Consider the following 27,969-nt stretch of genomic DNA (forward strand, 5'->3'; position numbering starts at 1 on the left):
TGCATCACGCGCTGGCCTCGCCCCCCAGTCCCCGGATGAGGCGGCCCCGGCGGGCGCGCGCGGCGGCGGCTGTGACAGGGGATGCGCTCCGGTGAGCGGCGGGGCCGGGGCCGGCCCGGGGCTCCTCGGGTGGCCCCAGCGAGCCGGGCCCGGCCCGGCCCGGCGCGGCGGGCGGGGGGCGCGGGGCGGGCGGGGAGGGGGCCGGGGTGCTGCGGGCCCCGCTCCGCGCCGCGATTGGCTGGAAATTGACAACGGGGCAGGGCCCGCCCCCGAGCCGCGCCATTGGCCGCGGGCGCGGCGCCGCCGCCTTCCATTGGCTGCGGGCGGTGTCAATCATGGCGCGGCCCCGCTCGGCCGCCGCCCTGGCCGGTCCGTCCGCCGGGAGCGCGCCGGGAGCGGGGCCGGCCCGGCCGCGCCGGGGCTCGGAGCTGCCCCGGGCCCTGCCCGCCGCTCGGCCGGTCTCGGCCCTCCGCGTGGGCGTTTTCCCGTCACTGGCAGCGAGCTGGACTCGTGGTTTTCCTCTTTTCTCGTAAAATCCCCGATCGATCATATGCCCAGGACGCAGCGTCTTTTTTAGGAAGAATTTCCTCCCGGAATTGGTGCTTGGATGCTGGAGGGTGCAGGGAGGTGGCGGTGGAGTCAACACCCCTGGGGGTGCTGAGGGACAGGCCGGTGAAGCTCAGTGCCGGCTGGGTGACACGGCTGTTTGCTCCCAGGCTGGACTCCCAGGTCCCTTCCTGTCATTCCGCGGTCCCCGCTGGGTGTTTGTCCGTCATTCCGTCAGTAATTCCGCCAGGGTTTCTCTGCGGGGTTCTTATCCTCCCCGGGAGCCCCGTGTGCTGTGTCTGAACGTGCCCTCCCGGGTGATGAGCGTGACCCGAATTGCAGCAGACGTGCTGGAAGGATGCGCTGGGAGGAGAGCAGCGACATCCCCGAGCCAGCCCCGTGCTCCCCCCGGCCCGGAGCCCTGCTCTCCCACCCACATCCCTGTCCTTCCTGGAGAGCAGAGCCCTCTTCTCCCATGGGCACATCCCTGTCCTTCCCGGGAGGAGCAGAGTCCTGCTCTTCCCCCGGCACATCCCTGTCCTTCCTGGAGAGCAGAGCCCTCTTCTCCCATGGGCACATCCCTGTCCTTCCCGGGAGGAGCAGAGCCCTGCTCTCCCACCCACATCCCTGTCCTTCCCGGGAGGAGCAGAGTCCTGCTCTCCCCTCCGCACATCCCTGTCCTTCCCTGGAGGAGCAGAGCCCTGCTCTCCCCCGTCTCATCCCTATCCCCAGAGGGAGCAGAGCTGAGCTCTCCCACCCACATCCAGCTCAGCGCTGGGAGTGACTCAGGGCTTCTCTCTTCCCCTGCCTTGACTTGCTCACAAGTGCAGGGGTTTGAATGCCTGTGGCATTTGTTGCCTGAGAGATGGTTAAATGCAAGAAACTGCTGTAGAAGAGTTCCCTGGATAAATTTTTTTCTTCCTTTACATTTTTTTCCAACCCCCCCCAACCAAGAAACAATTCTTTGTTGAGGAAGGAATCTCTCTGCTGAGAGCTGGTGGCCTTTCCAAGGTCAGTGTTTTGTTAGACATATCAGTAACTGTAAGAGGAAGAAGCTGTCCCAAGGCAGAAAAGAGTCTGGGAAGCTTTCAGATGTTTTGGAAGGGGCTGCCCAGGGAGGTGGTGGAGCCCCCATCCATCCCTGGAGGTGTTCATGGAGCTCCTGGATGTGGCACTCAGTGCTCTGCTCTGGTTGACAAGGTGATGATTAGTCAGAGGTTGACTTGATGATCTCAGAGGTCTTTTCCAACCTCAGTAATTCTGTGCTTCTATATTTATTTATTTAAATGTCAGTTTGATGTGTTTGCAGTGTGACTGCACGGACAGGCTGGTTGATGGTTAACTGTGTCTGCACAGGATGTGGCAGAGGTGGGTAAAGAGTGTGGATCTGGGATAAATGGTGTTAGGTCTGCTCTGGAGGAGTTCCCCTGTACTGTCTCCTGGCTGAGCTGTGCATTTCTGTGTTGTTTTATATGTGGAGGCAGAGCCCTGGTGAGAAGGTTTAATAATTTAATTAAACTTGTCACTGGGAGTCCCAGAAGTGAAGGAAGAGTTCAGAGGCAGTGTTTGAGTCAGTGTTTGTCAGCCTTCCTTCCTCTTCAGGGGGAACCCTCCTTTTTTTCCTCCCTGATCTTTAGAGTTTGCAGATACGTAAGAAGGTGGAGAAGGACAGAGGAGAGAAAGGAAAATAAGCAAGTGGAGAGAAAGCACGAGACTGATGATGTCTGCGACCTTGGTGTCACAAGGAATCTTGTCTCTGGAGATGCTGCTGGCAGCAGACTGCCAAGAAGTACAGCAACAAAGCACAGTTTATGCCCTCAGTCCATTACATTGGTGTTTAGAGGTGCCAGGAAAGTCAGACTGCAGAAAGGAAATGGTATTTTTGCAGCCCTTGATGTTTGTGACACTGCAAACACCATCACAATAAACTGGGGAGTGTGTTCACAAGCTGCCTGCCCTGCTGTGCTGCCCTGACCCCAGGCAAAGCCAGGCCCATCAGAGCAGATTTTTCATCATGTGCTTGTGTCCCTCCAGGCTCTTCTGTCCTCACAGCTTAGTGGAAGGTTGTGGTGGTTCCTTCTCCTGATCAACATAGAGTTTGGGGGGTTATTTTTAATATTCTGTTAGTATTCTGTTAATATTATGTTTTATATTCTGGTTAATATTCTGTTCAGAGTCCCTCTCTGCTGGGGACTGGCCTGGGATCCATTTTGGGGGGTATTTTTCAAATCCATTTTACCCCCCCAGCACTGGTAGAACTTCAGAGCTGTAAAAGCAACAGAATCCAGTCCTTTGGGCAGGAATCCTGCTGAGTGCTTTTTCCCTTGGAATTCCTTGGGCACTGTGTGGTGCCCAGAAGCATGTCACCCTCTGGCCACCACCCTCCCAGGAGGTGCTGTCATCATGGTTTGGATTCTGGGGTGACAGGCAGGCCCGGGGGACCTGGAGCTGTCCCTGGTGCAGGCTGTGTGTGCCACAGCCTCCCAGGTAAGCCATTGCTGCTGCCAGGGGTGCCCTGGCGTTCCTCAAGGCTTGAACTGAAAGCAGCAGAGCTGTGGAGGTGGCTGGGTGCTCTCCAGAGGGGTTCAGGTCCTGGCAGCCCATGCCAGCTGCCAGCCTGCTCTGGGGGAGGATCAGAGCTTCTGCTGCCCAGCACACCTCACCAGCCTGCCCAGGAGGGAGCAGAGACTGAGGCAGGGACAAGCAAATCCTTTCCACAGGCTGACTCTCCTGCTCAGTTTGCTGTTTGCTCCTGTCTGTGTGGATTCATCCCTCTGGAGTTCCTGGGAACAGAGCTGGGAGCAAATTGTCCCCGTGCTCAGGCCAGGGTGTTCTGGGATGTGCACATCTCCAGGAGCCTTTCCTCCCCCTCTGCAGGTGCTGAGCCTGCAGCAGGAGCACCAACTTCTCCTTTTTAGTCACTTCAGTGAGGTTACTTGGCAAGGAGCAGAGGTCAACTGTCTGAAACTTCCCATCTTTATGAAAGCAAATAAATGTTTTAAATATAAAATTCTGATACTTTTTGTAGTCGTAGAAGAGAAGAGGCTTTTTGCATCAGCGCCTTTCTTCTGGTTTCAAGGTTTCCAGCCCAGTGCTGGCTCACTCTTCAAGGGTTTTCCTGTGACTGGATATCAAATATTCACCAGACAGATGAGTCCTGGCCATGTGGTGCAGAGCAGACATGTTATATTTGATTAATGAGGCTGTTGAGATAACAAGGCTTTGCTGTGTGGTGCTTGGTTTATCTTAAAGGCTTCTCTGAATTTGGCACCAAGTTCTGCAGGTAGGATTGGTTATCTCCTGCCTCCTGTGCTGCCCAAATTGGAAATGCAGGATTTATTATTGCAGCAGAGCGAGGAGCCTTGTGCTGACGCTGTGCTCGCTGACTTTCTTCTCTTCCTGAGAGCTCCCGTGCTGCTGTTGTAAGAGAGAAGGAGGCATTTGTTGTGGTTCACTCGAGAACATTCAGTTCAGAAATAGAACTGCAGGGGAAGGTTCACTTCCCAGAGGTTCAGTTTCATCCCAGCCGTCGATGCAGGCACACATCCAAGCGCCGATGGAAATCCGCCGGCTCCCGTTCCAGCACGGGCAGAACGAGCCCAAATTGATTGGTGAAATCTGATCTGTGCCTTCTGCTTGTTTGTTTTCCATCTTCGAATAAGTCCTTGCACGTTTGCTCTGAGTTTTGGCTGAAGGGCTCGGGTTACCTTGCTGTGAGTCTTGGTTGGGTTTGCGGGGAGAAAATCAAGAGCTTTGGGAGCTGCAGGTTACCTGTTGGTCCTCGAGGTCTGAGAAGGTGAAGAATGATGGAAACAAGGTTTCTTCTGCTTTTCTGCCCATGAATCAGCAAAAAGGAGGAAGAGGAAGAAGAGCTGGCTGTGGACAGTCCTTCCTGCTGTGCGTGGCAGCTCTGGATGGTGCCAGCCCTCGGTGACGGAGTCATTGCCTCCGAGAAGGGGGGACTGGCAGCCAGCAGGCACTTGGACACTTTGTGATAGCCAGAGTGGGTCGTTATCTCCAGAGCTGAAGGCCACATGTGAGCTTGGCAGAACTTCTTGATCAAGTCCTGTTAGAGCTGGTTGCTTGTTTAATTCCAAAGGTCAGTGGACATTTGTGGTGCCTTGAAGGGAGGGGGGATCAGCCAAGCATGGCTGGGGGAGTTCAGCCCTGTGGTTGGTCCTGTTTGAGTGGCCTTGCTTTGCTTCTGCTTAAATTTTCATGTTTGGTGTCTGAAAATCTTGGACAAATGGGGTTGCAAGGAAGAAAGCAGAAAAATATACAGAAAAATGATCTGTTCATGAAGATCAAATAATATTCATTCTCTTTCTATGACAGTGTTTATGAGCTGGTTTTAAATGGGAAAGTGGGAGGCAATTAAAAAGAGGAGGAATTCTTTCTGCAGCCACTTGAGATGCTACAGGTACATCTGGGGTGAATTGAATTGCTCTAAGTCATCCCTGCCGTGACGTGTGAGGGACTGGGTGACTTTGAGAGCAGGGAGGAGTGGATTCCCCTCTGTGGGAAGGGGTGGGTCCCAGCTGAGAGTCATGTTGGATTTCAGGCTGAGTGTTTTGGTCTTAGATTTCATCCCAAGCTCCGCCGCAGTCACATGGAGAGCCTGGGAAGCTTCTTTAAGGTACGGTGTTACACTTCAAGCTGTGTTTGTGCGTTCATGCCTTAGCTGGAAGGTGGCTCCGGAGAGGTTTGGGCTTGGCCTTGAATGCAAGATTGCTTGAATTGCTTGGAAAATCCTGTCTGCATGTTAGTTTGGTTATTTCTGGTGCATTCTTGAGCCTCTGGCTCTCCTGATATCCGGAGAATACTGCTCCTCTCATTTTAAGGATGCTTTCGAGTTGGGAAAACAGATTTGTCCTGTACAAACCCCTCTGGATTTAGACAAGTTCTTAACCTCCACACTGTGTTTTTTTAGAGTCATTGCAGCGTGGAGAAGTTCTTTCCTTTTCACAGTGGAGAGCTGCTGGGTCCTGCTGACTTTGTCGGGGGGGGCTCAAAAGGAGCCCCGGTGTTTTGAAGGTAGTTCTTGTCTGGGAGCAGCTTTGGAGCTGGAGCTGTGCCCACGGAGCTGTGCTTTCCCAGGGCACTGTGTGAATGCTAAGCTGTGATGGAATGAATTTGAGGGGGCAGCAGCATAAGCCTGCTCTCATTTTCCCTGGAAGACGCTGCTGCATTGTCTTGTCTGCTCCCTGAAAGCCTCAGTGTTGTTTGTCAAAGGCTGGATTCTGCAAGTGCCACGTATGCAAAGAAGCCCTGAATAGGAAGGACTGGCCGTGCTGGTTCTCAGCTCCTGACAGAATTCCCAGGGCCAGGACAACAGGCAGCAGGCTGAGGCAAAGCACTTTTTGTTCAACTCTTGGTATTCCGTGGGCATCCGCTCTCCCACACACGAGATGTGTGGAGTTTTCTGGCTGTGTTCTGATAACTCCTGGGATTTGCTCTCAGTTTGCACAATCCCTGTTTTTGTGGGTCGTTCTGAGGGAATGGGCAGAGGTTGGCAGAGTGAAGGATTTTCCCATGGCCACGTGTGTGCTGGGAGCAGGTCTGAAGTGTCAGCATCCCCCAGCTCCCAGGTTTGGCTGTGAAGCACCGTGTTTGCAGGGTGGCTGTGTGCTCTAATCCCTTTGTCCTGCCCCTTGTGGGGATACAAAAAGCAGGATAAAATAGAAATAAAATAATAAAGAATGCAAAAAGCAGGATGTGGGTGCTGGAGCTCAGCAGTGCACGCTGGTGTTGGCATCTGCAGCAGGGATTCATGCAGAGCAGTCAGCAGATCCCAAATCCCTGCTGGTGGCATTAGGGATGGTGGGACACAGGAGCAGGAGCAGTCATCACCTACCACTCCCTTCAGCAAGCAGGATGAGAGAGCTGGGGAAGGTCTGTGTGGGTTGGGAAGGAAGAATTCCTGCCCAGAATTCCTGAGGCAGCACTGGGCTGAATCTCCTCCCTCCGGTGTGTGGAAGGAGAAGGTGCTGGACAGGGAGTGGGGAGCAAACACACCTCCTGTCCTTGGGAGCCCCAGGCAGCCCCTCCTGGTCTTGCCCAGGCTGCTGTGCTCGAAGGGATCCCTCAGATGTTGATTGCCAAGGGTGTGCCCCGTGTGAGCAGACAGGAAGGAGTCTTGTGCCTTATCTCAGCTACTTCTAGGAAATGATGTAAGACACTTCCTTGTAAAAGCTTTTTTCTAGCCACATCCTGAATTTTACTGACAGCCAGCTTGGCTGCTCACCTTTTGAGCCCAGCTCCTCCTGAGCTGTGGGAGCTGAGCCTGTGTTGTGCTTTATCTGGTTTATTCTGGGGTGGATGTGCTCCCTGCTGCTCTGAGCCTCTCTGGTTAGAACTGGTCAGGGAGAGGTTGGAGGGGTTTGTGCAAGGGTTGGATCAGTGCTTGACAAGTGCTGGGGACAGCACCCAGCAGTGCCCTGTCCTGGCAGGGGAAATCACTGCCCAGGAGCTGCTGGGCACACCTGAGCTGTGTCAGGTGTCTGCTCCAACTGCCCAGGAGCTGCTGGGCACACCTGAGCTGTGTCTGGTGTCTGCTCCAACTGCCCAGGAGCTGCTGGGCACACCTGAGCTGTGTCTGGTGTCTGCTCCAACTGCCCAGGAGCTGCTGGGCACACCTGAGCTGTGTCAGGTGTCTGCTCCATGCTCCCACCGTGGAACTGCAGCAGCTGGGGCAAGAATGCTGAGCTCCACATCCACAGCTTCTGCACAGGGCTTGGGATCTGTCCCTGTGGAGTGGCTGAGCTGCCTTGGTAACGGCTGATGCAAGTGCTCCCAAAGAAAAGCCTGTGTGAAATGTGTGGTGGAAGGGCTCCACAGGTGCTGCTCATTTTCTCAGTGCAGGAGAGGAAAGCCCATCCCTTCTGCTGAGCCCTGGCATGTTTGCTTCTGCAGTAAAGCTGTGCAGTTAAATAAACCCAGTGTGAGACTGGAGGTGGTTTTGAGGTGCTTGGCACTCTGTGGATCAGTTGGCTCTTGGCTTGTGGCAGCTGCAGGCTCAGCTGAGAGCCACTGTGCCACTTCTGCCTCGCTGTGCTTGGCCTGGCTGCCCTCTGACGAAAGCAGGGCATTGTTCTGGCCCACTTTGAGGTGTCAGAAATGTGGGTCACTGAGATACAGAACACATCAGTGTGACAATTTTAGCCTGAGGGGACAGAGTTGGCTGGGAAGTGATGGCTGTTAGAGTCAGGACTTTTAGGTCAGCTCTCCTGATCAATGGACTCGGTGCAGGCGTTGTTCACAGCCTCTGCTTGGAGCTTGGGTTCACCCCATTCTTTTTTTGGGTGGTGAGGACAGAATTTGAGGCTTGGCTTTGTGAAGAGAAAAAAAAAAATGCCTTAAAGAGCTGTGGGATTGCCTGGGGAGGGCTCAGCAATGGTGCCTCTCCTGGCTGGGGTCTGAGCATTCTCCTGGTCCTGCTCTGCATTTTATCTCCTTCATCACCTCTGAGACCTGGCGTGTGCTGAGGCCTCTGAAGTGTCCCCTAGACCATATAAAGCCATAAAAACCACACCAAAGCTGTGCTGGGTTGTGTTTCTTGTGCTGGCTGATAGCCTGGGCAGGTCCAAGAAAGCAGGATCCTCATGGAGAGGGGATCTCCAGTGCCTTGGTGTGGGAAACTTCTCTGAACACTCCTCTGTGAGGTGACCATGTCATTTCAGGGACAGGCTGATTTTCCTGGACCACGTGGATAATTCCTGTTACCTGTGACACAAGTGGGAATTAGCCAGGACTTGCTGCAGGAAGAATAAGTTGAGTTGTGATGTGCACACAGAGCTGTTTGTGGTTACCCTCACTTGGAGGGCTCATCCTCCTTCCCTGCACTCAAAGCAGCCTCAGTCAGTCACTGTGTGGTGGCAGGAGGCAAAATCTCTTCAGAACATTTAATGAAGTGGAAACTGATGGCTAAATTTGAGTGTGTGACCAGCTGTGGGCCTGAGAGGGCTTGTGGCACCACTGGAGTTTTGGTGGCAGCTACAAAATACAACCAGACCTCCTGCTCTCATTCCAGGCTGCTGCACAAGCCCTTGCAGAGGCTGGGTAAAGTCCTGGGGCTCCTTGGGGCAGGTCTGAGTGCTGGATGAGCCTGGCAGGGACTCCTGGCATCTGGCTGTGGGTGCCAGTCCTGGTGCCTGGAAAGCCCAGGACTGAGCAGAGGTTTTGGGCTGGTCTGCCCAGCTTTGTCCTGAGTTTATCCCTGTGTTTGTGTCCTGCAGGTCGTGTTGATCATGGACAGTGAAGAAATCCCTACTTTTTCGAGTCCAAAGGAGGAAACTGCCTATTGGAAAGAGCTTTCCTTGAAGTACAAGCAAAGGTATTGTGGATTTGCAAGCTGAAGTTGGTTCTTAATGACCAGGATTTGGATCTTAATGATGGCTGTTTAATCTGCTCCTCTGCAAGGCCACACCAAGATGGTCATTAGATACTTCAGAGAAAACCTGTGAGAAGAGAATTCTCTGGCAAGGATTTCCAGCTTTAAAATTTCCATCTCTGTGGGAGCTGAGTGTTTCTTGCCCAGTGTCACCATGCCAAGAACTGCAGGCTATGTTTTGAGCATGTTTGAGCAAGAGCAGATCCTTGCTATGATCATGTGCACCTTTGTGTAATTAAAGTGCTGCCTTGAGTGGTATCTTGATGTTTTATCACAAGAAGGCGCCTTTGGGCTTGCCTTTATCGTTGCTGTTCCCTCGAGCTCTTGCAGTGCAGTGACTGCTGTGAAAAGTGCCTGATTTGGAGTCTGCTGCATTTTATTCAGGTGTTCCATAGCTCCTGCTCCTGCCTGTGCCCATGGTTTGCATCTCTTAGGGACACAGGGCTTTGGCACCAAAAGTGCCAGGAGAAGCTGCTCTCTGGAGCAGTGCTGTGCATCTGGGGGGGATTGGGGTGGGCTGAGGTTTTTTTGGAGTTAAATCCCTCTCAAGCCCAAAGAGCCCAAGGTTTTTTTGTTTGGTTTGGGGTTTTTTGGGAGGAACTTGTTGGGAATGTGGAGGGGCCTGTCTGTGTGGAGAACCCTGAGCTGTTCTTGTGGGTCAGAAATTCCATCTGAGGCACCTCTGGATGTGTTGTTGCCCAAAGCCTCGGTGGTTTCCTCTGCTGCTCGCTCAGGGCTCAGCTATTACCTGTGGTAAAGATGCAAATTTAATAAGCAAAGTATGTGGAGTGGCTGCTTCTGGTATTTATTAACTCACACTGGTATGAGGTAGGCATGTCCTGCCCTCCTGACTCCGCAGGATTTTTACAAACTTTAATTTTCCAGCAAGTGCACAGATGCAGAAACTGTTGTTCTCTCTTCAGCTGCTGACCAAAAATCTGGTTAAATGTTTGCTTAATTCATGGTCTGTTCCATAAAGTCTGCCAGCAGTGAAAGCTAATGGAGCACAAAGTGCTTCTCAGGCTCCTTGAATCCTGGAAATAGCTTTGATTCCACACAGGCATTCAAGGTGGCTGCTGGGTTTGATGTAAGAGAATTAATTTCCTTCAATAGCTTAGCTTAATGTAATTTCTCTATTTTCCCATTCTTCTTTTTCCCCTCAGAGGCCTATGGATGACACTAAAGTGCTTTAGAACTCGTGGTTTTCAGCTTTTTCTTTGAGAAGAGCTGCAGGTTTTGTTGTAACTTGGGAGCTGCTGGTTTTCCCACTGATGCAATCCTCTCCTTGCAGCTTCCAGGAGGCTCGTGAAGAGCTGGCTGAGTTCCAGGAGGGAAGCAGGGAATTGGAAGCTGAGTTGGAGGCACAGCTAGTGCAAGCTGAGCAGAGGAACAGAGATTTGCAAGCAGATAACCAAAGACTGAAATATGAAGTGGAAACATTAAAGGTAGGTTTTCTGTGTGGTAGGGCTGCTTTTCCTTTCAGCTCCACCTTGGATTTTGAATCGTCTGGGCTGCTCCTGGGCACTGAATTCCCAAATTCAAAAGGATTTGTCTGGTTAAGATCCACACTGAAGCATGGCATGTACCCCAAATAAGGCCAGGGAAACTTCTGGCAGAATTTTTCTTGTTCACGTCATGAAACGTGGTCCTGGAGCTTGTGCTGCTTTGAATTCCCCAGGCTGTGCCAGGGAGGAGTTTATTTGTTCCATTGGGAACAGCAGCATAGCAACAGGGCACAGCCCAGTGGGTCTGGGCAGCCACTGCCTTGTCACCTGTCTTTGCAAACCAGTCTTGGTGGCCTCAGGGTCTCCCTGCTCTCATGAGACCCCCAAGACAGCAGAAATTAGGTGATCTGTGCACCTCTCTCAGGGAGCCTCCACAGCCACTCACAGCTGTATCTGTGGAGCCAGGAATTGCTGAAGGGTCTGCAAAATTGCTGCCTCTGTGCTAACAAGTGCTTGCCTCTTGTAATCCTGAGAAAACATCATTTTGGGCAGTCTTGGCTTATTGAGTGAAGGCAGAGGTTAGACATTCACTCAGGGGAAGGAGGGTTGATGGGGTTGCTTTGTGTCTCCAGTCCCAGCTGTACTTGCAGGGTCAGGATGTGTTTTAGGAGCTCAGGAGTTCCTCCATAGGCCCTCAGAGGGTTTTTGGCAGTGAGTTCTTCTCCAGTGGGCCTGGAGGTTTTGTGACAGATTTCAGTGGCCCATTTCTGCCACTGGACACATCACAGTTTCTGCAGTCGGGGTGGGTGCTGTCAGGGCAGAGGCACAGAGGGGAGGCTGTCAGGGCAGAGGCACAGAACTGTGCACTTGGGTTTCTCCCTGCCCTCCTGCAGCAGCTGTCAGTGCAGGCTGAGGGGAGCAGATGCAGGGCTGCATCCCTGAGAGGCAGCTGTGCCATGGGGAGGTGGCTGCCTGCCATTCTGCACTGGGGCCAGCTCTGAGGCTCACAGCCTGTTCCTTCTCCCTCTCCAGTTTCTGCTCTGAATTACCAGCACTCCCAAACCAGCATTCTGCACACAGAGTGACACTTTCTGTCCCCTTTTCGTGCTGATGGCTTGGCCAGTGCCAGCAGCTGATGTTTATCTCCCTGTCCTTTGTTTCAGGAGAAACTGGAGCACCAGTATGCCCAGAGTTACAAGCAGGTGTCCTTGTTGGAGGATGACCTGAGCCAGACAAGGGCCATCAAAGACCAGCTGCACAAATATGTGAGGGAGCTGGAGCAGGCCAACGATGACCTGGAACGTGCCAAGAGGTGAAGGCTGCAAACCCCCTCTTCCCTTCAGCTTTGCACCACAAAGATCTTCTCTTTGCTGCTCAGCTCAAGCATTTCATTGTCCCTCAAAGGGAAAACAACAATCAGAAAAACCCCAAGCACCCCCAAGAGTTTGGGTTCTTTGAGCAGTGCAGTTGCCCCCCATCATCAGCTGGTTCCTGTTGCAGCAGGAGGGGCAGTGTGGTTTGTGCTGCTGTGAGGAGCCAGCCCAGAGCCAGCCAGGCCCCCACACTGCCCCTGAGCCCAGTGACTGATAGTTGTGCTGCTGCTGCCTCAGAGCCCCTTTGAAGTCAGAGTCTCCTGCTTTCCATGTCCCTCTTAAGTCAGCCAGGCCAGAGGAGTGTCCTGGTGCTTGCAGAGCAGCTGGAGGGAGCAGTCCTGCCCTTTCCAAGCTCTGGAATGAGCAGGCTGCTGCTGGCAACACCCAGTCTAGGAGGAGGTCATGCTTCCCTTCTGCTGAGTGGGAATTCTGCCATTGATTCAGGGAGAGCAGGAATGAGCCTCTGGCCATCTGGAGAAAAGGTCTGAGAGCTGAGCCCTGCTTGCACAAGGCTCTTAAGCTCATGACTAACTTTTGGCACTGGTTTTGGGAGGATTGGGTCTGAGGTCATGTCGCAGGCTCTGCTGCCCACCTGGCTGGGTGTGCCTGTGCAGAGCCCTGAGAGCACAGCCCCACCTGGGCTGGGGCACTGATTAATGCTCAGCTTGGGGGCATGGCTGGGGGAAGAGGAGCTCTGGGCTGGCTCTTTCCCACCTCCTTGGTACCTCTCTGAGAGCCAGACGCGATCGTGTTCTTCTCATCCTTTGCTCCTTTTCTTTGATTGCTCCTTTCTGAGAAGCATTTCCCTGGCTTTCAGGTGCTTCCCTTGAACACAGCCCTGCTAACGTTTTCCTTCTGTTATGCTTCTGAATAAGCTTTTATGCTGGCTGAGCTGAAGAACCTAATATTCTGGATTTTGTTTCTAGGGCGACAATAGTTTCATTGGAAGACTTTGAACAAAGGCTGAACCAAGCTATTGAGAGAAATGCATTTTTAGAAAGTGAACTGGATGACAAGGAGTCATTGCTGGTCTCTGTACAGAGATTAAAGGATGAAGCAAGAGGTATGGCTGGTCTGGTTGGTTCTGGCTCCTGGTGCAGGGTTGGGTTGCTAAAAGAGATGTGCAATAAGCAAAGCTCGTGTTTCTAGAAAGCCTCACATGATGAGACTTGAACTGCATGCTTTAGGTTTTACTAACAGTGTGTTCTTTGTATGTCCAGTGTAGCCAAAAAGAAAAATTTCCTCATTTAGGGCAGAATTAACAATAGATGAGTTCAGGATTTCTAACACAAAATACTCTGTTTGACAGTTGTAAGAGAATTTAGGAAGTTGCTTCAGAAGTTCCTGTTGCTGTGGGTTTACAGGAAGGGAAAGCACAGGAAATGAGAGGGGAATACAGGATAAATGATCAAGTAACTCTTAAAAAATATCACTCCTGTGTTCCTTCTAAGCCCCTTGTGAACTGCCTTGAATCTGTTATTTAAGGTGTTCTGGTAAAGGCTGTGCTCAGACCTGTGGGAGACGTTGGGATGGTGTCTGGGATGAGCTCAAGAGTGGGGGATGCCCCAGGGATTTCACATTGAGGATGCTGGGCAAGGGAGCATTTTTACTGGTGCTATAAACTGATTTCTCTAACGGTGGAGGTGATCTGCTCACAAGCCTGTGCCAGCCAACAATGGCTTTAGAGATTGGTTGTTTGCAACTTTGTTCCCTAAATGAAGCTTTCTGAAATATTTCCTCATTTAAAGCCTGGAGCTCAGTGTAACAACACACCTGACGGCAGGCTGGGATTTTTTGTTGTTTCTTTCCTTCATGAACCTTTTTGAAGCAAGTTTGTGCCCCAGAAATCGAGAGCTTTATTAGAAGCACAGGGATTTTGAAATAAATATGAAGAAAGAAATTTTCTGAGGGAGTATATGTGAGATTAGGGCAATAAAACTGGAAAAACCAGCAAAACCCAGGGGTCTGTTTTCTAGAACACTGGAGCAATCAGCAAAACAGACATCTTGTTTCTTAGATGAGTCATTTGGACATTTTTAGCATTTGTGAGTTATTCCCCCTGGCAGCAGGCAGGAACAGTAGCCTCTAAAGGAACTGGTACTGTCTAACTCCAGTATAACATTTCTGACTGAACAGCCTCAGATCCTCTGCTGGGAGCCCAGACAGATTTTGACTTCTGCTCTGCTGTTTTACCTAAAGTCAGCTCTAAACATTTGTTACAGCTTAAAAGCTGTGATGTGCAGGTAATTTGGCTTTTGTACCAGACTGAGGAATAAGGAGTAAGAGGTCTGTGAAAACGAAGTTGCTCTGCCCAAAAAGGAACAACTCACTTGGAATGTTTGTTTGCATCTTTCTGAGGATTTGAGATCCATTGCTGGGCTCTGCTGGGTGTTCCTTGTAGCAGAAAGCTGTGGAAAGGGAGGGGATAAGCTGCACTCTGGGGAGCAGGTGAGAATAAAGCCAGGCTTTTCTAAGGCCCAGTCCTTTGGACTGCCCTCCAGTCTGCTCTGCTACTTGTCAGGGCATCAAGAAACTGGGTGCAAGCCTTGGGCTGCCTTTGGCTTGTGTGGATTATGAACTGGGAGGAGAATGCAGGGAATGGGAAGCACAGGAACAGGTCACTGCTCTGTTCTCCCAAGCTGGCTTTGGGCAGGAGCTGGGCCCAGCAGCAGCAGCAGCAGCAGCTCCTCTTTGTGTCCAGCTGCAGGTTTGGTAACATGGAGCTCACACTGCAAATGGGGAGAAATCCTGAGGCAAATCAGCTGCCCCCATGCCAGGGACAGGAGCTGTGTGGGGCAGGCAGGGCTGTTTGCTCTGGGATAATGGGGTGGGACAATGGGATAATGGGGTGGGGCTGCTCTGAGGGGTGTCCCCACTCCTGGAGGAAGCAGCAGCAGGCACTAACCCAGGGTTGGTGGGAAGTATCTGCTGCTGCCCCTCCCAAATGAACAGAGAGAGTGTTTGTGAGAGAATCAGTCACTAATCTGGGATTTTGTGCGTTTTTTTCCTTCTCTCAACCCTCAGACCTGCGGCAGGAGCTGGCTGTGAGGGAAAGGCAGCAGGAGGTGACCCGGAAATCAGCACCCAGCTCCCCCACTCTGGACTGTGAGAAGATGGATTCAGCTGTCCAGGCCTCCCTCTCCTTGCCAGCTACACCTGTTGGAAAAGGATCAGAAAATAGTTTTCCTTCCCCCAAAGGTACCATCCATAGGAATGGGCTCTGTTGTGCTCCTTAAGGAACCCAAGGTGGATGGGGTGTGGGTCTCACACACTTCCAGGAGTGTGTTTGATGCCAGGGCAGCAGCAGTGCATTTCAGGGGTAAATAGCCTGGCAGAGGACAGTGGAGCTTGGGCACTGCCTTTGGGGGCAGGCAGGGCTTTGCACTCTGCACTGGGGCCCTGAAGATGTTTGGGAATGCAGGGGAGTGCAGGGACTGGTAATTCTGCTCCAGTGTGCAGCAGCAGTGCTGGGGGAGCACGGTCAGCAGTTTGGAGTCTCTGTCACCACAGTGACTTCCCAGGGCTCCTGTTTCTGTGTGGGGCAGTGGGGGTCTCAGTGCAGCCCCTCTGCCCATCTGAGGGCTCTGGGCAGTCCCAGGGATTAACAGTGGGTGTTTCAGGGCAGAAGGGGGGGTGGCAGAGGCAGCTCTGGCTGCTGAGATGGATTGCAGTCAGTAGCCTTGCAGATGGAGAGGGCATGAACTCTGCTGGGGGAGCTGATGGCAGCCAGGGCAGGAATTAAAGCTTTCTCATCCTCCCTGCCTAGTGATCCTGCAGTTACTGTGGGGAATTGTGTGACATGTCTGCAGCAAGACTGGAGATATGTTTGGGGTTTGGTTTTCATGTAGAAGCTGATTTATTTAAATTTTTGAAAAACCTGAGCTGTGGAGGAGGGAAGTAATAAGAGGTGTCTGTGTTTGCAGCTATACCAAATGGGTTTGGAACCAGCCCACTCACTCCTTCAGCTCGAATATCTGCACTCAACATCGTGGGAGATCTGCTACGCAAAGTGGGGGTGAGTGCTGAGCTCTGCCTCTCCCTGGGGCTCCTGTCCCTGTGCTCCCCCACAGCACAGCCTGGGCCCCTGCTGGGCACATTCTGCAGCTGCCAAATCATCCATGCACTGCTTGGTATTTGACAATGCTTTATTTTTTTAAAATCATTTTGATTTTTAAAGCCTGATCCTATAGTTCTGAATCCAATTTGGGATGACAAAATTCATATTTGGAATAACAATTTTTCAGGTGCTGGGTTAGGCACTGCCAGCTTGTTCTTACCTTAACTGGGCCTGCAGCTTCCTCTGCCTGGCCTGCAGAGCTGGAGCTCAGGCCCTGGGTGAGCAGGAGCTGGGATGTCCCTGCCAGGGTGGGACAGCTCCTCTCCCACAGAGATCTGCCACAGATACGGAAAGAAAAGCCAGCCTGGAAACCTTTGGTAAGAAAGTGAGAAAACAAATGAGGAGAAAGCCAAATGCTCCCATCTGTGGCTGCTGGGGAAGTGAAATGCATGAGCCTTTAAAGGGATTACACTGTCAGCAGAGAAGAACTGCTCTAAACATCTGCTGCAGTGCTGCTCAGGACCCAGGCTCTCCCCCTGGAAGAAGAAATGACTTTTGAGCTGCCAGAGCTTCTCTGAGCCGTGGAGGTGGGAGTGTGAGTGGAGCTCAGGGCAGCTGTGGCTGGCTCTGCCCCGTGCCCCTGGAGCCAGGCTGAGCCTGCCAGGGGCTCACTGCAGACAGTTGTTTTAGCAGGCTTGGATGTGAAAAATGCCCTGGCTGCTCCCCTTGGAGCTCAGGGCTGGTTTGAAAGGGCAGCAGGACAGCTGGGGGTTAGCAGTGACACGTTTCACAGGGGATCATTATGAGCAAGAGTCTGCAGGGGATTTGGGGAGCTTAGTGCCAATCCCTGGGATTACTCTGCCAGGACAGGAAATGCCAAATAAGCAAGCTGCTCTCCCAGCCTGCCCTGAGCCACAGTGCCCCTGGGACAGGGCTCCAGCTCAGGCACTGCTCTGGAGCAGCTGGAGGCTGCTCGGCTTCTCTGGGGCTTGGCTGTGTCCATCCCAAGCTCTGCACTCCCTGTCTCTGCAGGAGCTTTCCCCTCTGCTTTCCTGCCTGCAGCTGAGACAGGGCTCAGCTCACATGCCTGTGGCCAGGGGACAATCTGGGACACCCAGAGCTGCCTACAGCTGTCTGCATAGTCCATAACCCCTAAACAAACTTCCAGGGATTCCTGGGAGTGTGCACAGGGCTCACTCACCTGTGGCAGCATGCCCTCTTAATGGAATATCCTGTGCAGGGCAGGAGCAAACCCCACATTTGGGGAGATGAATTTCAGTCCCCAGTGCAGGCATTTGCAATGTTCTGAGGGCTGGAATGGGTGAGGACTGACTGCTACACCACGTGGATCTCCAGATAAGGTGGCTGTTCAGCCTCTGATGGGGGCAGAAAGGGCAGGGATGCTCTGGACTAAAGGACAGAATCAGGATGTGGCTCCTCCTTCCAGGAGTCACTGGCACTTTACATGAGGGGGGAAAAAAACCTCTCACCAGGCCTGTTTGGAAGGGTGGCAGCGAAACTTTAGAAACTGATTTTATTTTGCCAGCCAAGATTAAGAAAGACATTGCAGGAGGCATTGTCCTGGTGAAAAAACCAACTTTCCACATGCCCAGTCCCTCTCAAAGCTTGAGGATTCTGCTTTAGGCTCTCAGTGCTCTGATCAGCTCAAGGCAGCTGCTGAAGCAAGTTTGGGTAACTTCTGCTAGGATTTGGCTTCCTTGTCTTGGGTAATTATTTCAGAGTTCATCTGTTCTCGAATCTGAGCCCTCATGGAGCTGAGTAATGTCTGGCAGTCTGCATCAGCATCTGTGAGTTTCCTTTGTGCTGGGCTGACGAGGAAATGACAGATTTGTTCCCCTTTTTCTGCCAAGGGTGATCACACTGGAGTCCTGACCATGGCAACCTGGGGCTCATGAGCAGCAGAATACCTCCTCTCTGTGGTACCACTTCTTTAACTCTATCCTTTCCTCTCCTTTTACAGGCCTTAGAATCCAAATTAGCTGCTTGCAGGAATTTTGCAAAGGACCAGGCATCACGGAAATCCTACATTTCAGGGAACGTCAGCAGCGCCGTGCTGGGCAGCAACGGCACCAAGTACCCACACCCAGGGCACACGTCCTTCTTTGACAAGGGGTGAGTCAGGCACTGCTGTGCCCTCGGGGAGGCCTCTGGGGCACTGCTCATGGCCCCTCCTTAGCCCCCACAGCTCTCCAGGGCTGCAGGGCGTTCCGGTGAAGCAGAGAGAAAAGCAGGTGTGGGGGTGGCAGTGCCAGTCCTGCCCCATCTCCTGGTGCCTGTACCAGCCCCAGGCAGTGAGGAATGGGCCCTCTGAGGGCACCTGCCCCATCTCCTGGTGCCTGTACCAGCCCCAGGCAGTGAGGAATGGGCCCTCTGAGGGCACCTGCCCCATCTCCTGGTGCCTGTGCCAGCCCCAGGCAGTGAGGAATGGGCCCTCTGAGGGCACCTGCCCCATCTCCTGGTGCCTGTGCCAGCCCCAGGCAGTGAGGAATGGGCCCTCTGAGGGCACCTGCCCCATCTCCTGGTGCCTGTACCAGCCCCAGGCAGTGAGGAATGGGCCCTCTGAGGGCACCTGCCCCATCTCCTGGTGCCTGTGCCAGCCCCAGGCAGTGAGGAATGGGCCCTCTGAGGGCACCTGCCCCATCTCCTGGTGCCTTTACCAGCCCCAGGCAGTGAGGAATGGGCCCTCTGAGGGCACCTGCCCCATCTCCTGGTGCCTGTGCCAGCCCCAGGCAGTGAGGAATGGGCCCTCTGAGGGCACCTGCCCCATCTCCTGGTGCCTGTGCCAGCCCCAGGCAGTGAGGAATGGGCCCTCTGAGGGCACCTGCCCCATCTCCTGGTGCCTGTGCCAGCCCCAGGCAGTGAGGAATGGCCATCTCAGGGCAGAGGAGGGGGTGCCCAAGCTGCAGGTGTGCTCTGGGGAAGTGCAGGACCGCAGCTGGAGGTTCCCTCGCAGGGCTAAGGGCAGGCAGGGATGTTCCCTGGAAGGAGGGAGGGAGTCCTGGTGCTCACACCCGCTCCGGGAGGGGAGGGATGAAGCGCTGGTGGTGGAGCTGTGGCTCCTCCCTGCTGTGAGCCAGCCTCGGAGCAGGAATTGCTGTCCTGGGGACCAGGAGCCCGTGTGTGCCGTGCTCAGAGCTCCCTCTGGGATGCTGGCAGTGCTTCTGCAGGAGGGATTCCCCAGTTCCTCACTGCCCTGGGGGTGTACGGAGAAGGAAAGCACAGAGTTCTCCAGTGGTGCTGAGGGCAAACAGCCTCCATGCTCCCTGCATGTTAAACCTCAGTGCAGTTCAGTGCTGATACTCAGCACGTCCTCAATCCTGCATTTATTTCAGAGAATGAAACCAGCTGGTTCCAACCTGAAAATGCCAGAGCAGCCAGCTGAGCTCCCCACACCCATCTTCAGTGGGGCTGGGAGGGGAGCAGGGCAAGCTGCACCTTAAAAACTGGCCCTGGGAGCCTCTGGAGCCACTGGTGTTTGCAGCTTTTGGAAAGGAAGGATTCAGAGCCCTTTTGGGCTGTGTGAGCTGCAGGGCTGGGCAGTTCAGGGAGCAGGGAGGTGCTGGGGAGGGATTGTGGCAGCTCCTGGCAGGCAGCATGGCCAGATCGAGGTGTGCTGGGACAATAAGCTGATTGCTCTCTGGGCTGGGGGTCACTTGTAATTATGCAGATTGTCATCACCCTCCTTGGCAGGGCTGGCTGCCTGCAGGGAGGAGCAGGCTGGGGCTGAGGAGGGTCAGGAGGAAATGCTGCAGCAGAGCTGAGGGTGGCAGTGGACAGGAACAGGGCTGGAAGGGGTTCACGTACTTGTCTGCAAGTGGCCAGAGATGCTGCATGGCCCCCCTGTCCTGTCCTTGTCCCCTCAGCCCCTGGGCTGCTCCCAGGCTGTCCCTTGAGGCACTCTGTGCCCAGCAGGAGCTGGCAGTGCCCATGCTGTGCTCCAGGGCTGCTGTGGAAAGCTGGCTTGGCCCTGGCAGCTGGACTGGGGGAGTAGCCCTGACCCAGGTGTGAGAGTAACCCTGACCCAGGTGTGACTCTGCTCCAGCTGTGAGTGCAGCCCTGCTCCAGGTGTGACTCTGCTCCAGCTGTGAGTGCAGCCCTGCTGCAGGTGTGACTCTGCTCCAGCTGTGAGTGCAGCCCTGCTGCAGGTGTGACTCTGCTCCAGCTGTGAGTGCAGCCCTGCTCCAGGTGTGACTCTGCTCCAGCTGTGAGTGCAGCCCTGCTGCAGGTGTGACTCTGCTCCAGCTGTGAGTGCAGCCCGCTCAGGTGTACTCTGCCAGCTGTGAGTGCAGCCTGCTCCAGCTGTGTGTGCAGCCCTGCTCCAGGTGTGACTCTGCTCCAGCTGTGAGTGCAGCCCTGCTGCAGTCTGCAGTCACTGCTCCAGGAGCAGCTGGTGGCTGAGTGCTGGGTTGGGCAGAGATAACTCAGCCACACCATTACAGCTCTCATTCCCTCCTGCTGCCATTTCACTGAAATATTTGAGGGGTCTCCAGCTCTTGTCAAGCCCCTCCTTTAGGAGAGGCCTGGAGCACAGCAGGGCTTGCACCAAAGCGTGGCTGCAGAACTGGGGCAGTCAGGGTTCCCTGTTGTTAAAAACTCAGCAGTGTCAGGTGTAAAATCAGTTCCCTGCAGACTTGTCCCTTCAGGAACATGCAGGTTGTGTCCAGATGCCAGGCAATGGTAGAACAGCACCCGAGGATGGTCCTCAGGATGGATACTTGTGTCTTGCTGTTGTAATTATTGTTAATTGGTCATTAATGTCAGTCCAGTTTTGTGCAGGAAACAGAACTGCTCTGGTTCTGCAGGGCCCTGGCCCTGACAGCCAGCTGAGGTGCTTTTTCCCCTCCCTGCAGTCCTGGCTGCCCGTGTCCTCACAGCTGCTGTTTATTCTTGGCTGTTTCTGTGAACCCCTTGGGCTTTGTTTCAATGAAGGAGCTGAAGATTATTGTGAGGAGTGCCTGTGCTCACACCCAGCACTCTGAGGTGTCTGCACTGGCACCCCTAGCCCTGACCAGAACACCAGGCTGGGAAAGCTGGGGTTTTTTCCAGTCCCAGACCCACTGAAAGGTTTTTCTGGGAGAGGGGAGCTGTGTGTGGCTCAGGTGCAGAGCTCTGTGCAGTGTGTGGCTCAGGTGCCATGTGTGGCTCAGGTGCAGAGCTCTGTGCTGTGTGCAGTGTGTGGCTCAGGTGCAGAGCTCTGTGCTGTGTGCAGTGTGTGGCTCAGGAGCAGAGCTCTGTGCAGTGTGTGGCTCAGGTGCCATGTGTGGCTCAGGAGCAGAGCTCTGTGCTCTGTGCAGTGTGTGGCTCAGGAGCAGTGCTGTGTGCAGTGTGTGGCTCAGGTGCCATGTGTGGCTCAGGTGCAGAGCTCTGTGCTGTGTGCAGTGTGTGGCTCAGGTGCAGAGCTCTGTGCTCTGTGCAGTGTGTGGCTCAGGTGCAGAGCTCTGTGCTCTGTGCAGTGTGTGGCTCAGGAGCAGAGCTCTGTGCAGTGTGTGGCTCAGGTGCCATGTGTGGCTCAGGTGCAGAGCTCTGTGCTGTGTGCAGTGTGTGGCTCAGGTGCAGAGCTCTGTGCTGTGTGCAGTGTGTGGCTCAGGAGCAGTGCTGTGTGCAGTGTGTGGCTCAGGTGCCATGTGTGGCTCAGGAGCAGAGCTCTGTGCTGTGTGCAGTGTGTGGCTCAGGTGCAGAGCTCTGTGCTCTGTGCAGTGTGTGGCTCAGGTGCAGAGCTCTGTGCTCTGTGCAGTGTGTGGCTCAGGAGCAGAGCTCTGTGCTGTGTGCAGTGTGTGGCTCAGGAGCAGTGCTGTGTGCAGTGTGTGGCTCAGGTGCAGAGCTCTGTGCTCTGTGCAGTGTGTGGCTCAGGTGCCATGTGTGGCTCAGGAGCAGAGCTCTGTGCTGTGTGCAGTGTGTGGCTCAGGAGCAGTGCTGTGTGCAGTGTGTGGCTCAGGTGCCATGTGTGGCTCAGGTGCAGAGCTCTGTGCCCTGCTGCCCATGCAGAGCAGCTCCACTGTGCAGAGCTCACACAGCAGAGCTTTGCTGAGCCTCTGTTGGGCACTTTTGCTTGGCCCCAGCTGCTCTGTGCTCAGCAATGACATTTTTGTGTGCATAAACTTTCCCTTTCTCTCCACTAGGCGTGAGAAGGTGATATTCCCCACCTTGGTCATGGGTAAATGAATTCATTTGCACTGATTGGCTGCATGTGGTGTAACCTGGGGCTCTGCTAACTGCACGAGGTAGCTGCTAGTGCCACACTAATGGGCCCTGATCAAGGCCTGAGTGCAATTCTCTTTCTCCTGACTTGAAATAAACCTCTCTGCTGCTGTGACCTGTTGCAAACATAAGCCCGAGTGCTGCTTGCTTTGTTTAATTCTGTTTAATGTTCTGTTTAATACTTCCATAAGTGCATGTTTCTGATGGAACTGGTCACAGCAGGGGTGCAGGGCAAGCGTGGCTTCATGGCTGGAGTTCATGTGGAAGGTTTGCCCTCTGCTCGGGATTTCCCTTCAGCATTTTGTGGTTCTTGACCTGCTGATGTGCAGTGGCTGACAGGAAAGCAAACAAGGGCACAGGGAGATGGCCGGGGCTGGAGCAGGGAGGGGACAGCATGGGTGGGGACAGCAGTGTCCCTGCTCTGTGTCACTGTCCCTGCCCAGCCCAGCTGTGGCAGCTGGAAGCACCTGGGGCAGTTGCAGAGCTCCAGTTGTGCTTTAGCAGCTCCATTTCCCCTTCAGGCTGGGCTGGTCAACTCCAGGAAAATCAGCTCCAGGAAAATCTTCCACCCAGGATTTGCTGGGTACTTAGAGCTGAGGGAGTCTTGGGTGTGAGGTGCTAAGTACAAAATATAGCTTGAAATGCAGATTAATGAGTCCAAATTAGTAATCAGGGCAGAGAGTGGTTGGACATGGGCACAAAGCCCCTGGCACTGCGGGGACAGGCAGCCAGAAACACCCCTGAGGAGCCAGTGAGTGCAGGGACAGTTCCAGCAGGGAGTGCTGCTCCTGGCTGGCAGGAGCTCTCAGGAGATGTGGAAAAGCTGCTGGACCCACAGGCTCCTGTCCCACCCCCTGGGAAGGCAGGAGCTGCACAGCTCCAGTGGGATGCTGGGGAAGGGGAGCCTCTGGATCCTGGGGTTCAGCACCAGGAGCCTCCCCTGCAGCCCAGGGGGGACTGTGGGGCACAGAGCCAGCTCTGCTGGGCTGGGACACTGCTGAGAGTGTGTGTGTCCCCTCCTGGGCACGGGGACACGGGGCTGTTCCTTGGCTCAGGCACAGGGACACGGGGCTGTGCCTGGGCACAGGACACTGTGTGCCAGGGCAGGGACAGGTGGGGACCCCTGAGGGCTGCCCTGGCCCTGCAGAGCCCCTGGTGAGCCCCAGCAGGCTCAGGCTCTGTGCCCACTCATCCTCCTGGGACAGCCAGGCCGTGCCAGCTCCATCCCTGGTGGGCACTGAGCTGGGCCCGTCCTGTCCTGCTCCCCGGGATGGGGAGGGAGGGAGGAGCAGGGTCAGGGCTGCAGTGCCTGTCCTGGCTGCTGCTCCCCTAACTGCTGTCTCTTGTCCCCAGGGCAGTGAACGGCTTTGACCAAGGGCCCCCCGGCCTGGGGGGCTCCCGCCCATCCTCGGCGCCGGGAATGCTCCCCCTGAACGTATGAGCCCCCAGGGCTTGGACTTGGATGCTTTTCTCAGCCACCTTGAGAAGAACTGCTCCTGATTCCTCCCCATTCCCACCCCGCTGGAACATGGCCCTGAGAGGAGCCCTGAGCCCACGGCCCTCCATGTCCTGTCAATACAGTTTGTTTTCTGCTGTCGCTGTAGTGGACGTTCTCTGCCCCGGCCCCACGAGCTGCCACCCTCTGCTGTGCTTGGGGACACCGAGTCCTGCTCTGTCTGGGGCCACCAAGTCCTGCTCTGTCTGGGGGCCACCGAGTCCTGCTGTGCTTGGGGACACCAAGTCCTGTCTGGGGGACACCAAGTCCTGTCTGGGGGACACCAAGTCCTGCTGTGCTTGGGGACACCGAGTCCTGCTCTGTCTGGGGGACAGCCCCAGCCTGCCCCCTTGGCTTTCCCTCTCCTCTCACTTAGGTCTGACAGAGCCTTGTCCCCTCCTCTGCCAGGCTCCCCTGCCCTGTCCCTTGCCAGGCCCTGCAGCTGCTGCTCTCAGACCTCGTGGAAGTGCCCTGGGGTGGTCAGTGGTGGCCCTGGGGCCATTGGCACTCAGGAGACAGCCCCAGGTCCTGTCTCAGGGGTAGCTGCACCCGGGGCAGTCAGAGCAGGGCTGGGTGAGCAGCTCCAGCCTGGCCAGGCCGGGTCCATCCCTGCTGGACAGCTGGACACACACCCAGAGCCAGGCTCTGTGACCATCCCAGCCCCCCCAGCTGGGCCTGGCATGGCTGAGCTGTTCTCCCTGGGGCTCCTGCCCTGGAGCAGGGTGGGCAGTGCTGTGGTCAGGGGCTGTGCCCTTAGGTGGCCCCAGGGCAGGGCTGTGCCCTCAGTGTCCCCAGGGCTGCCCCACAGCTCCCTGGCCCTGCTGGACTCGGCCTCCGTCCCTCACCCCACTCACAGCGACCCCCTGGGAGCTTTAGGAAGCTGCTGCTCCCCCTGGCCCAGGAGCCCCCTGGCCCAGGAGCCCCCTGGCCATCACCCCCTGTGCTGTAGGACTGGACTGTGCAGCCTCCCCTGCGGGCTGCTGGGACACTTTGGGGCAACTGAACCTTGTGGGTCTTTCAGGCAACACATTTGTGTGGTTTCCCTCTCCATGTGCCTCAGAATCAGTGGATTTTTATTCTGAACCAGCAAATGGAGCCAGGGTTGGAGCTGAGGGTTCAGCAGTTGTCAGTCAGGGGCTCTGCAGCTCCCAGGTGGTTGAGTTACAAATGCTGAGGAAAAAACCCCACTGGCCCAGCAGTGGAGGTGGGATTGTCTCTTTGCCATTAGGGTTTGTATGGTCCTTCCTTCCTGTGCATCCTCTGCTGCATTTGACTGTTTACATTTGTTTTATTGTACATAGATTTGTAAACATAATACCTTTGCCTGAGGTCTTTGTACATAACTTGGGCTTTGTAGCTTTATTTATTCAGCCTCTCTCTGGCATGTTTCCATAGGATGTACCGTTCCACCCTGGTGCCACTGACATGATGTGGTTTCAAAAGAATGAAAACAAATCAGAGTAATCTTCCAAAAATAAAGTTCTTTTAATGTGGAATCCGTGGATTTTGCAGAACCAGTGGCCATGGCTCTTACTTTGTCCAGCAGGGTTTTCTGCCGAGACCTGGGGCGGGGGGCAGTGTTCAGGCAGTGCCACAATATCCCACAGCCCTTCCCTTGGGAATGGTGCTCGGTTTGGGCACAGGGGCACTGCTGGGGCCATCCCAGCCTCTGCTGCTGGCACTGAGGGGGGAACACGATATTTCAACTGGGGACGTGTTGGGAGCCTCCAGCTGAGCCTTCCGGGGGATTTTTGCTTCCTTAGAGCAGCTGGAAGGAGTTTCCTGTGCACAGGAGCTGGGCTGGGGCCCTTCCCGGGCTGCTCCATCCCTTCCAAGGCTGCTCCATCCCTTCCCGGGCTGCTCCATCCCTTCCCGGGCTGCTCCATCCCTTCCCGGGCTGCTCCATCCCTTCCAAGGCTGCTCCATCCCCTCCCGGGCTGCTCCATCCCCTCCCGGGCTGCTCCATCCCTTCCCGGGCTGCTCCATCCCTTTCCAGGCTGCTCCATCCCTTCCCGGGCTGCTCCATCCCTTCCCGGGCTGCTCCATCCCTTCCAAGGCTGCTCCATCCCCTCCCGGGCTGCTCCATCCCTTCCCGGGCTGCTCCATCCCTTCCCGGGCTGCTCCATCCCCTCGGTGCCCGGGGCTGTGCCTGTGCCGCTGCTGCCGCTCTCCGGCCGAGCTCGGCTCTGTCCCGGGTCCCGCTCTCCATCCCCGGGGCCGTGCCCGTGTCCCGCCCCTGTCCTGGGGGCCCTGGCCCCCCACGGACACCCCGGGCAGTCCATCCCGTTCCTCTGGAGCTCCTGCCAGAGCCTCACAGCTCCACCGCAGTGGGGTCACCCTCCCACTGGCCACCTCCTGTCCCTCCTGCCCTCCAATCTGTCCCACTCTGGTCCCAGACCCAGCCAAAAGCTCCCCCCCGGACTCCAGCTCCTGCAGCTCCCAGGCCTTTCCTGCCCAGCCCTAGGGCAGGCTGTGCACCCCAACACCCCAAAATATGGGATGTAGCTGCTCGGGAGCAGGCAGGAAGCCAGACCCTGTGCCAGAGGGCGGCAGCAGAGCTCAGAGTTTCTTTGTGCTCCAGCCGGGCCCTGCCAGTGGCATTCAAAGGCAAAGGCTCAGCTCGGACCAAGCCATTGATGCTGTATTTAGGTCAAAATAAAAGAAAAAAACCAAACAAACAAAAAAAAAAAAAAAAAAAAAAAAAAAAAAAAAAGCAAGCAAACAAAAGAGGAAGAAGGGAAAAGGCAGCTTCCAGTCATATCTCGTTTATTAAGGTCTATGCCAGCCTCGGGAGAGCTCTTCCAGTAAGTAAACAGAGCAGGCGGCCGCATCTATAATGAATAAATTTATTGTCTTACAAAAATCATTGTCTAGAAATATGGGTATACAAGAAAACAAGATATTTGCAGTCAGACGCCTGGTGGTCAACAGCCAGTTTGATTAAAAATATCCAAACACACACAACAAAACCTTTGCGACAGATGTTAAAGCTTTTAACCAAAAAGGGAAATCCATGGGTTTTGAGCATGTGGCAGAGGAAGTTTCCTAGTTAACACTGATTCATTGTCACTAATATCAATAATACCACTTGGACTAGAGAGGTACATGATATGAAGCACAGTCAAAATTAATACATTAAATCATTGTTATATAGGCAAATTATATATGTAACGTTGTCTTAGTACTGTAGTGTCTAAGGCACTTTCTGTAATGTCAGTTTTCAGCTATTTAAACAAAAAGAACGCTAACTACTCACTGTAATACTGCTCAAAATAAAAAAACAACAACAAAACAACAACAACAAAAAAAAAAAGGATTCACATCCACTGGCATGTTAACTGTAGGCAGGCAACATCCATCCATCCAGGGCGGGAGCCCCGGCCCCACAGGACCCACGGGTCCCGGGGCCTCCCACGGCCTGGCTCGGCCTCACATTAATAAATTAGTTTTGCCTGTGCTGTGTGTTGATTTCCCACTGGTGTTCACATTATCCCAGCCCGGGTGGCTGCAGCGCCGGGGGCTCTGAGCACCGCGGGCCGTGCGGGGACGGGACCCACCTCGGTGTGCCTGGACTGCATGGACACGAACGGATGGAGCTGAGAACACTTCAAATGGGATTGCGGGATAAAAACGGACACTACTCACTCATCCCTACACTTCCCTCTAACACTTCCCAAGGCCGTTTTTCACAGTTCACTCAGGGGTTGTGTGCGGATCACAACAATTGGGAGAAAAGAAAGAAACGGGAGCGGTTTGGTCTTCACTGATCCGAGAGGCTGCGGCCAGCCCGGAGCCTGAAGGATGCTGCTGGACACAAGGCATGCACAGCCACGGCAAGGGGTCTGTCCCGGCCCCCCACCCGCTGGGAATGACGCTTCTGGATTGATAAAAAAAAGTTTCATCCTTCACATGATGCTTTAAAAAATGGCTTTACAATGAGTATCTGGAAAAGAGATGCACTGAACAGAGACGATCCCGGTTGTTTACTATATATAAAAAAGCAGTTGTACCTATATCTGAAGCAGGGTACAGTGTGGTGAGGCTGGAGAGCCTTAAGACATGGTTGACCTATGATAAGGAACCTTGTAGCACATGCCGAGGGTCGTAAGGCAGCTTTCGGGCCACAAGGCAGTTCCGAGGGCAGGGCAGGGCGCTCGGGCGCTCCTGCGGGGCTGGAAAGGTCTCTGCATGCAGGCGGGGCCGGGCGCTACTCGGCGGGGGCGGGCGGGGCCTCGTTCACGTCGCTGCCTTTGCTCTCGGCGTCGTCGTCCGACAGCTCCAGCGAGGCGCCCTCGATGTGCAGCTGCCGCCGGCCCGAGCGGCTCGAGGAGAAGGTGATGGGTCCCCCCCTCCTGCGAACGGAGAGCAGCGCTGGGAGAGGCTCCTGCACTGCCCGGGCCCGCCCAGGAGCACGGCAGGGGCTGACCTGGACTGGGGGATCTTAA

General features: G+C 54.7%; 2 protein-coding genes across 51 annotated transcripts in view; one reads left to right on the top strand and one right to left on the bottom strand.

Annotated features, from left to right (window-relative positions):
• On the top strand, positions 1-27,389 carry NDEL1 (nudE neurodevelopment protein 1 like 1). Of its 50 annotated transcripts, none has more exons than XM_050981455.1 (10): positions 1-91; positions 8,781-8,878; positions 10,227-10,380; positions 11,544-11,692; positions 12,680-12,816; positions 14,778-14,951; positions 15,677-15,768; positions 17,792-20,056; positions 20,154-21,985; positions 23,383-25,038. In XM_050981455.1, exons 2-8 carry the CDS (start codon positions 8,793-8,795, stop codon positions 17,945-17,947), a joined length of 948 nt encoding a protein of 315 aa, XP_050837412.1. In that variant the 5' UTR covers positions 1-91; positions 8,781-8,792; the 3' UTR covers positions 17,948-20,056; positions 20,154-21,985; positions 23,383-25,038. The 50 variants fall into 50 exon arrangements, with proteins under 50 accessions (XP_050837412.1, XP_050837413.1, XP_050837409.1 ...); XM_050981456.1 differs by lacking the exon at positions 1-91 and adding an exon at positions 3,879-4,645; XM_050981452.1 differs by lacking the exon at positions 1-91 and adding an exon at positions 5,032-5,182.
• The window catches only part of MYH10 (myosin heavy chain 10), a 92,030-nt gene continuing 90,417 nt past the window's right edge, over positions 26,357-27,969 (bottom strand). Inside the window, exon 41 of the mRNA XM_050981414.1 lies at positions 26,357-27,876. Within this exon, the coding sequence (XP_050837371.1) occupies positions 27,732-27,876 (145 nt within the window). The 3' untranslated portion in view covers positions 26,357-27,731. The remainder of the gene's footprint in view (positions 27,877-27,969) is intronic.

The sequence above is a fragment of the Serinus canaria genome, chromosome 18 (assembly GCF_022539315.1).
Source record: "Serinus canaria isolate serCan28SL12 chromosome 18, serCan2020, whole genome shotgun sequence".
NCBI classification, from domain to species: domain Eukaryota; kingdom Metazoa; phylum Chordata; class Aves; order Passeriformes; family Fringillidae; genus Serinus; species Serinus canaria.

Excerpts from the sequence above, each read along its gene's own strand:
- NDEL1 (XM_050981419.1), top strand. The coding sequence starts at position 25,013 with ATGTGGAATCCGTGGATTTTGCAGAACCAGTGGCCATGGCTCTTACTT.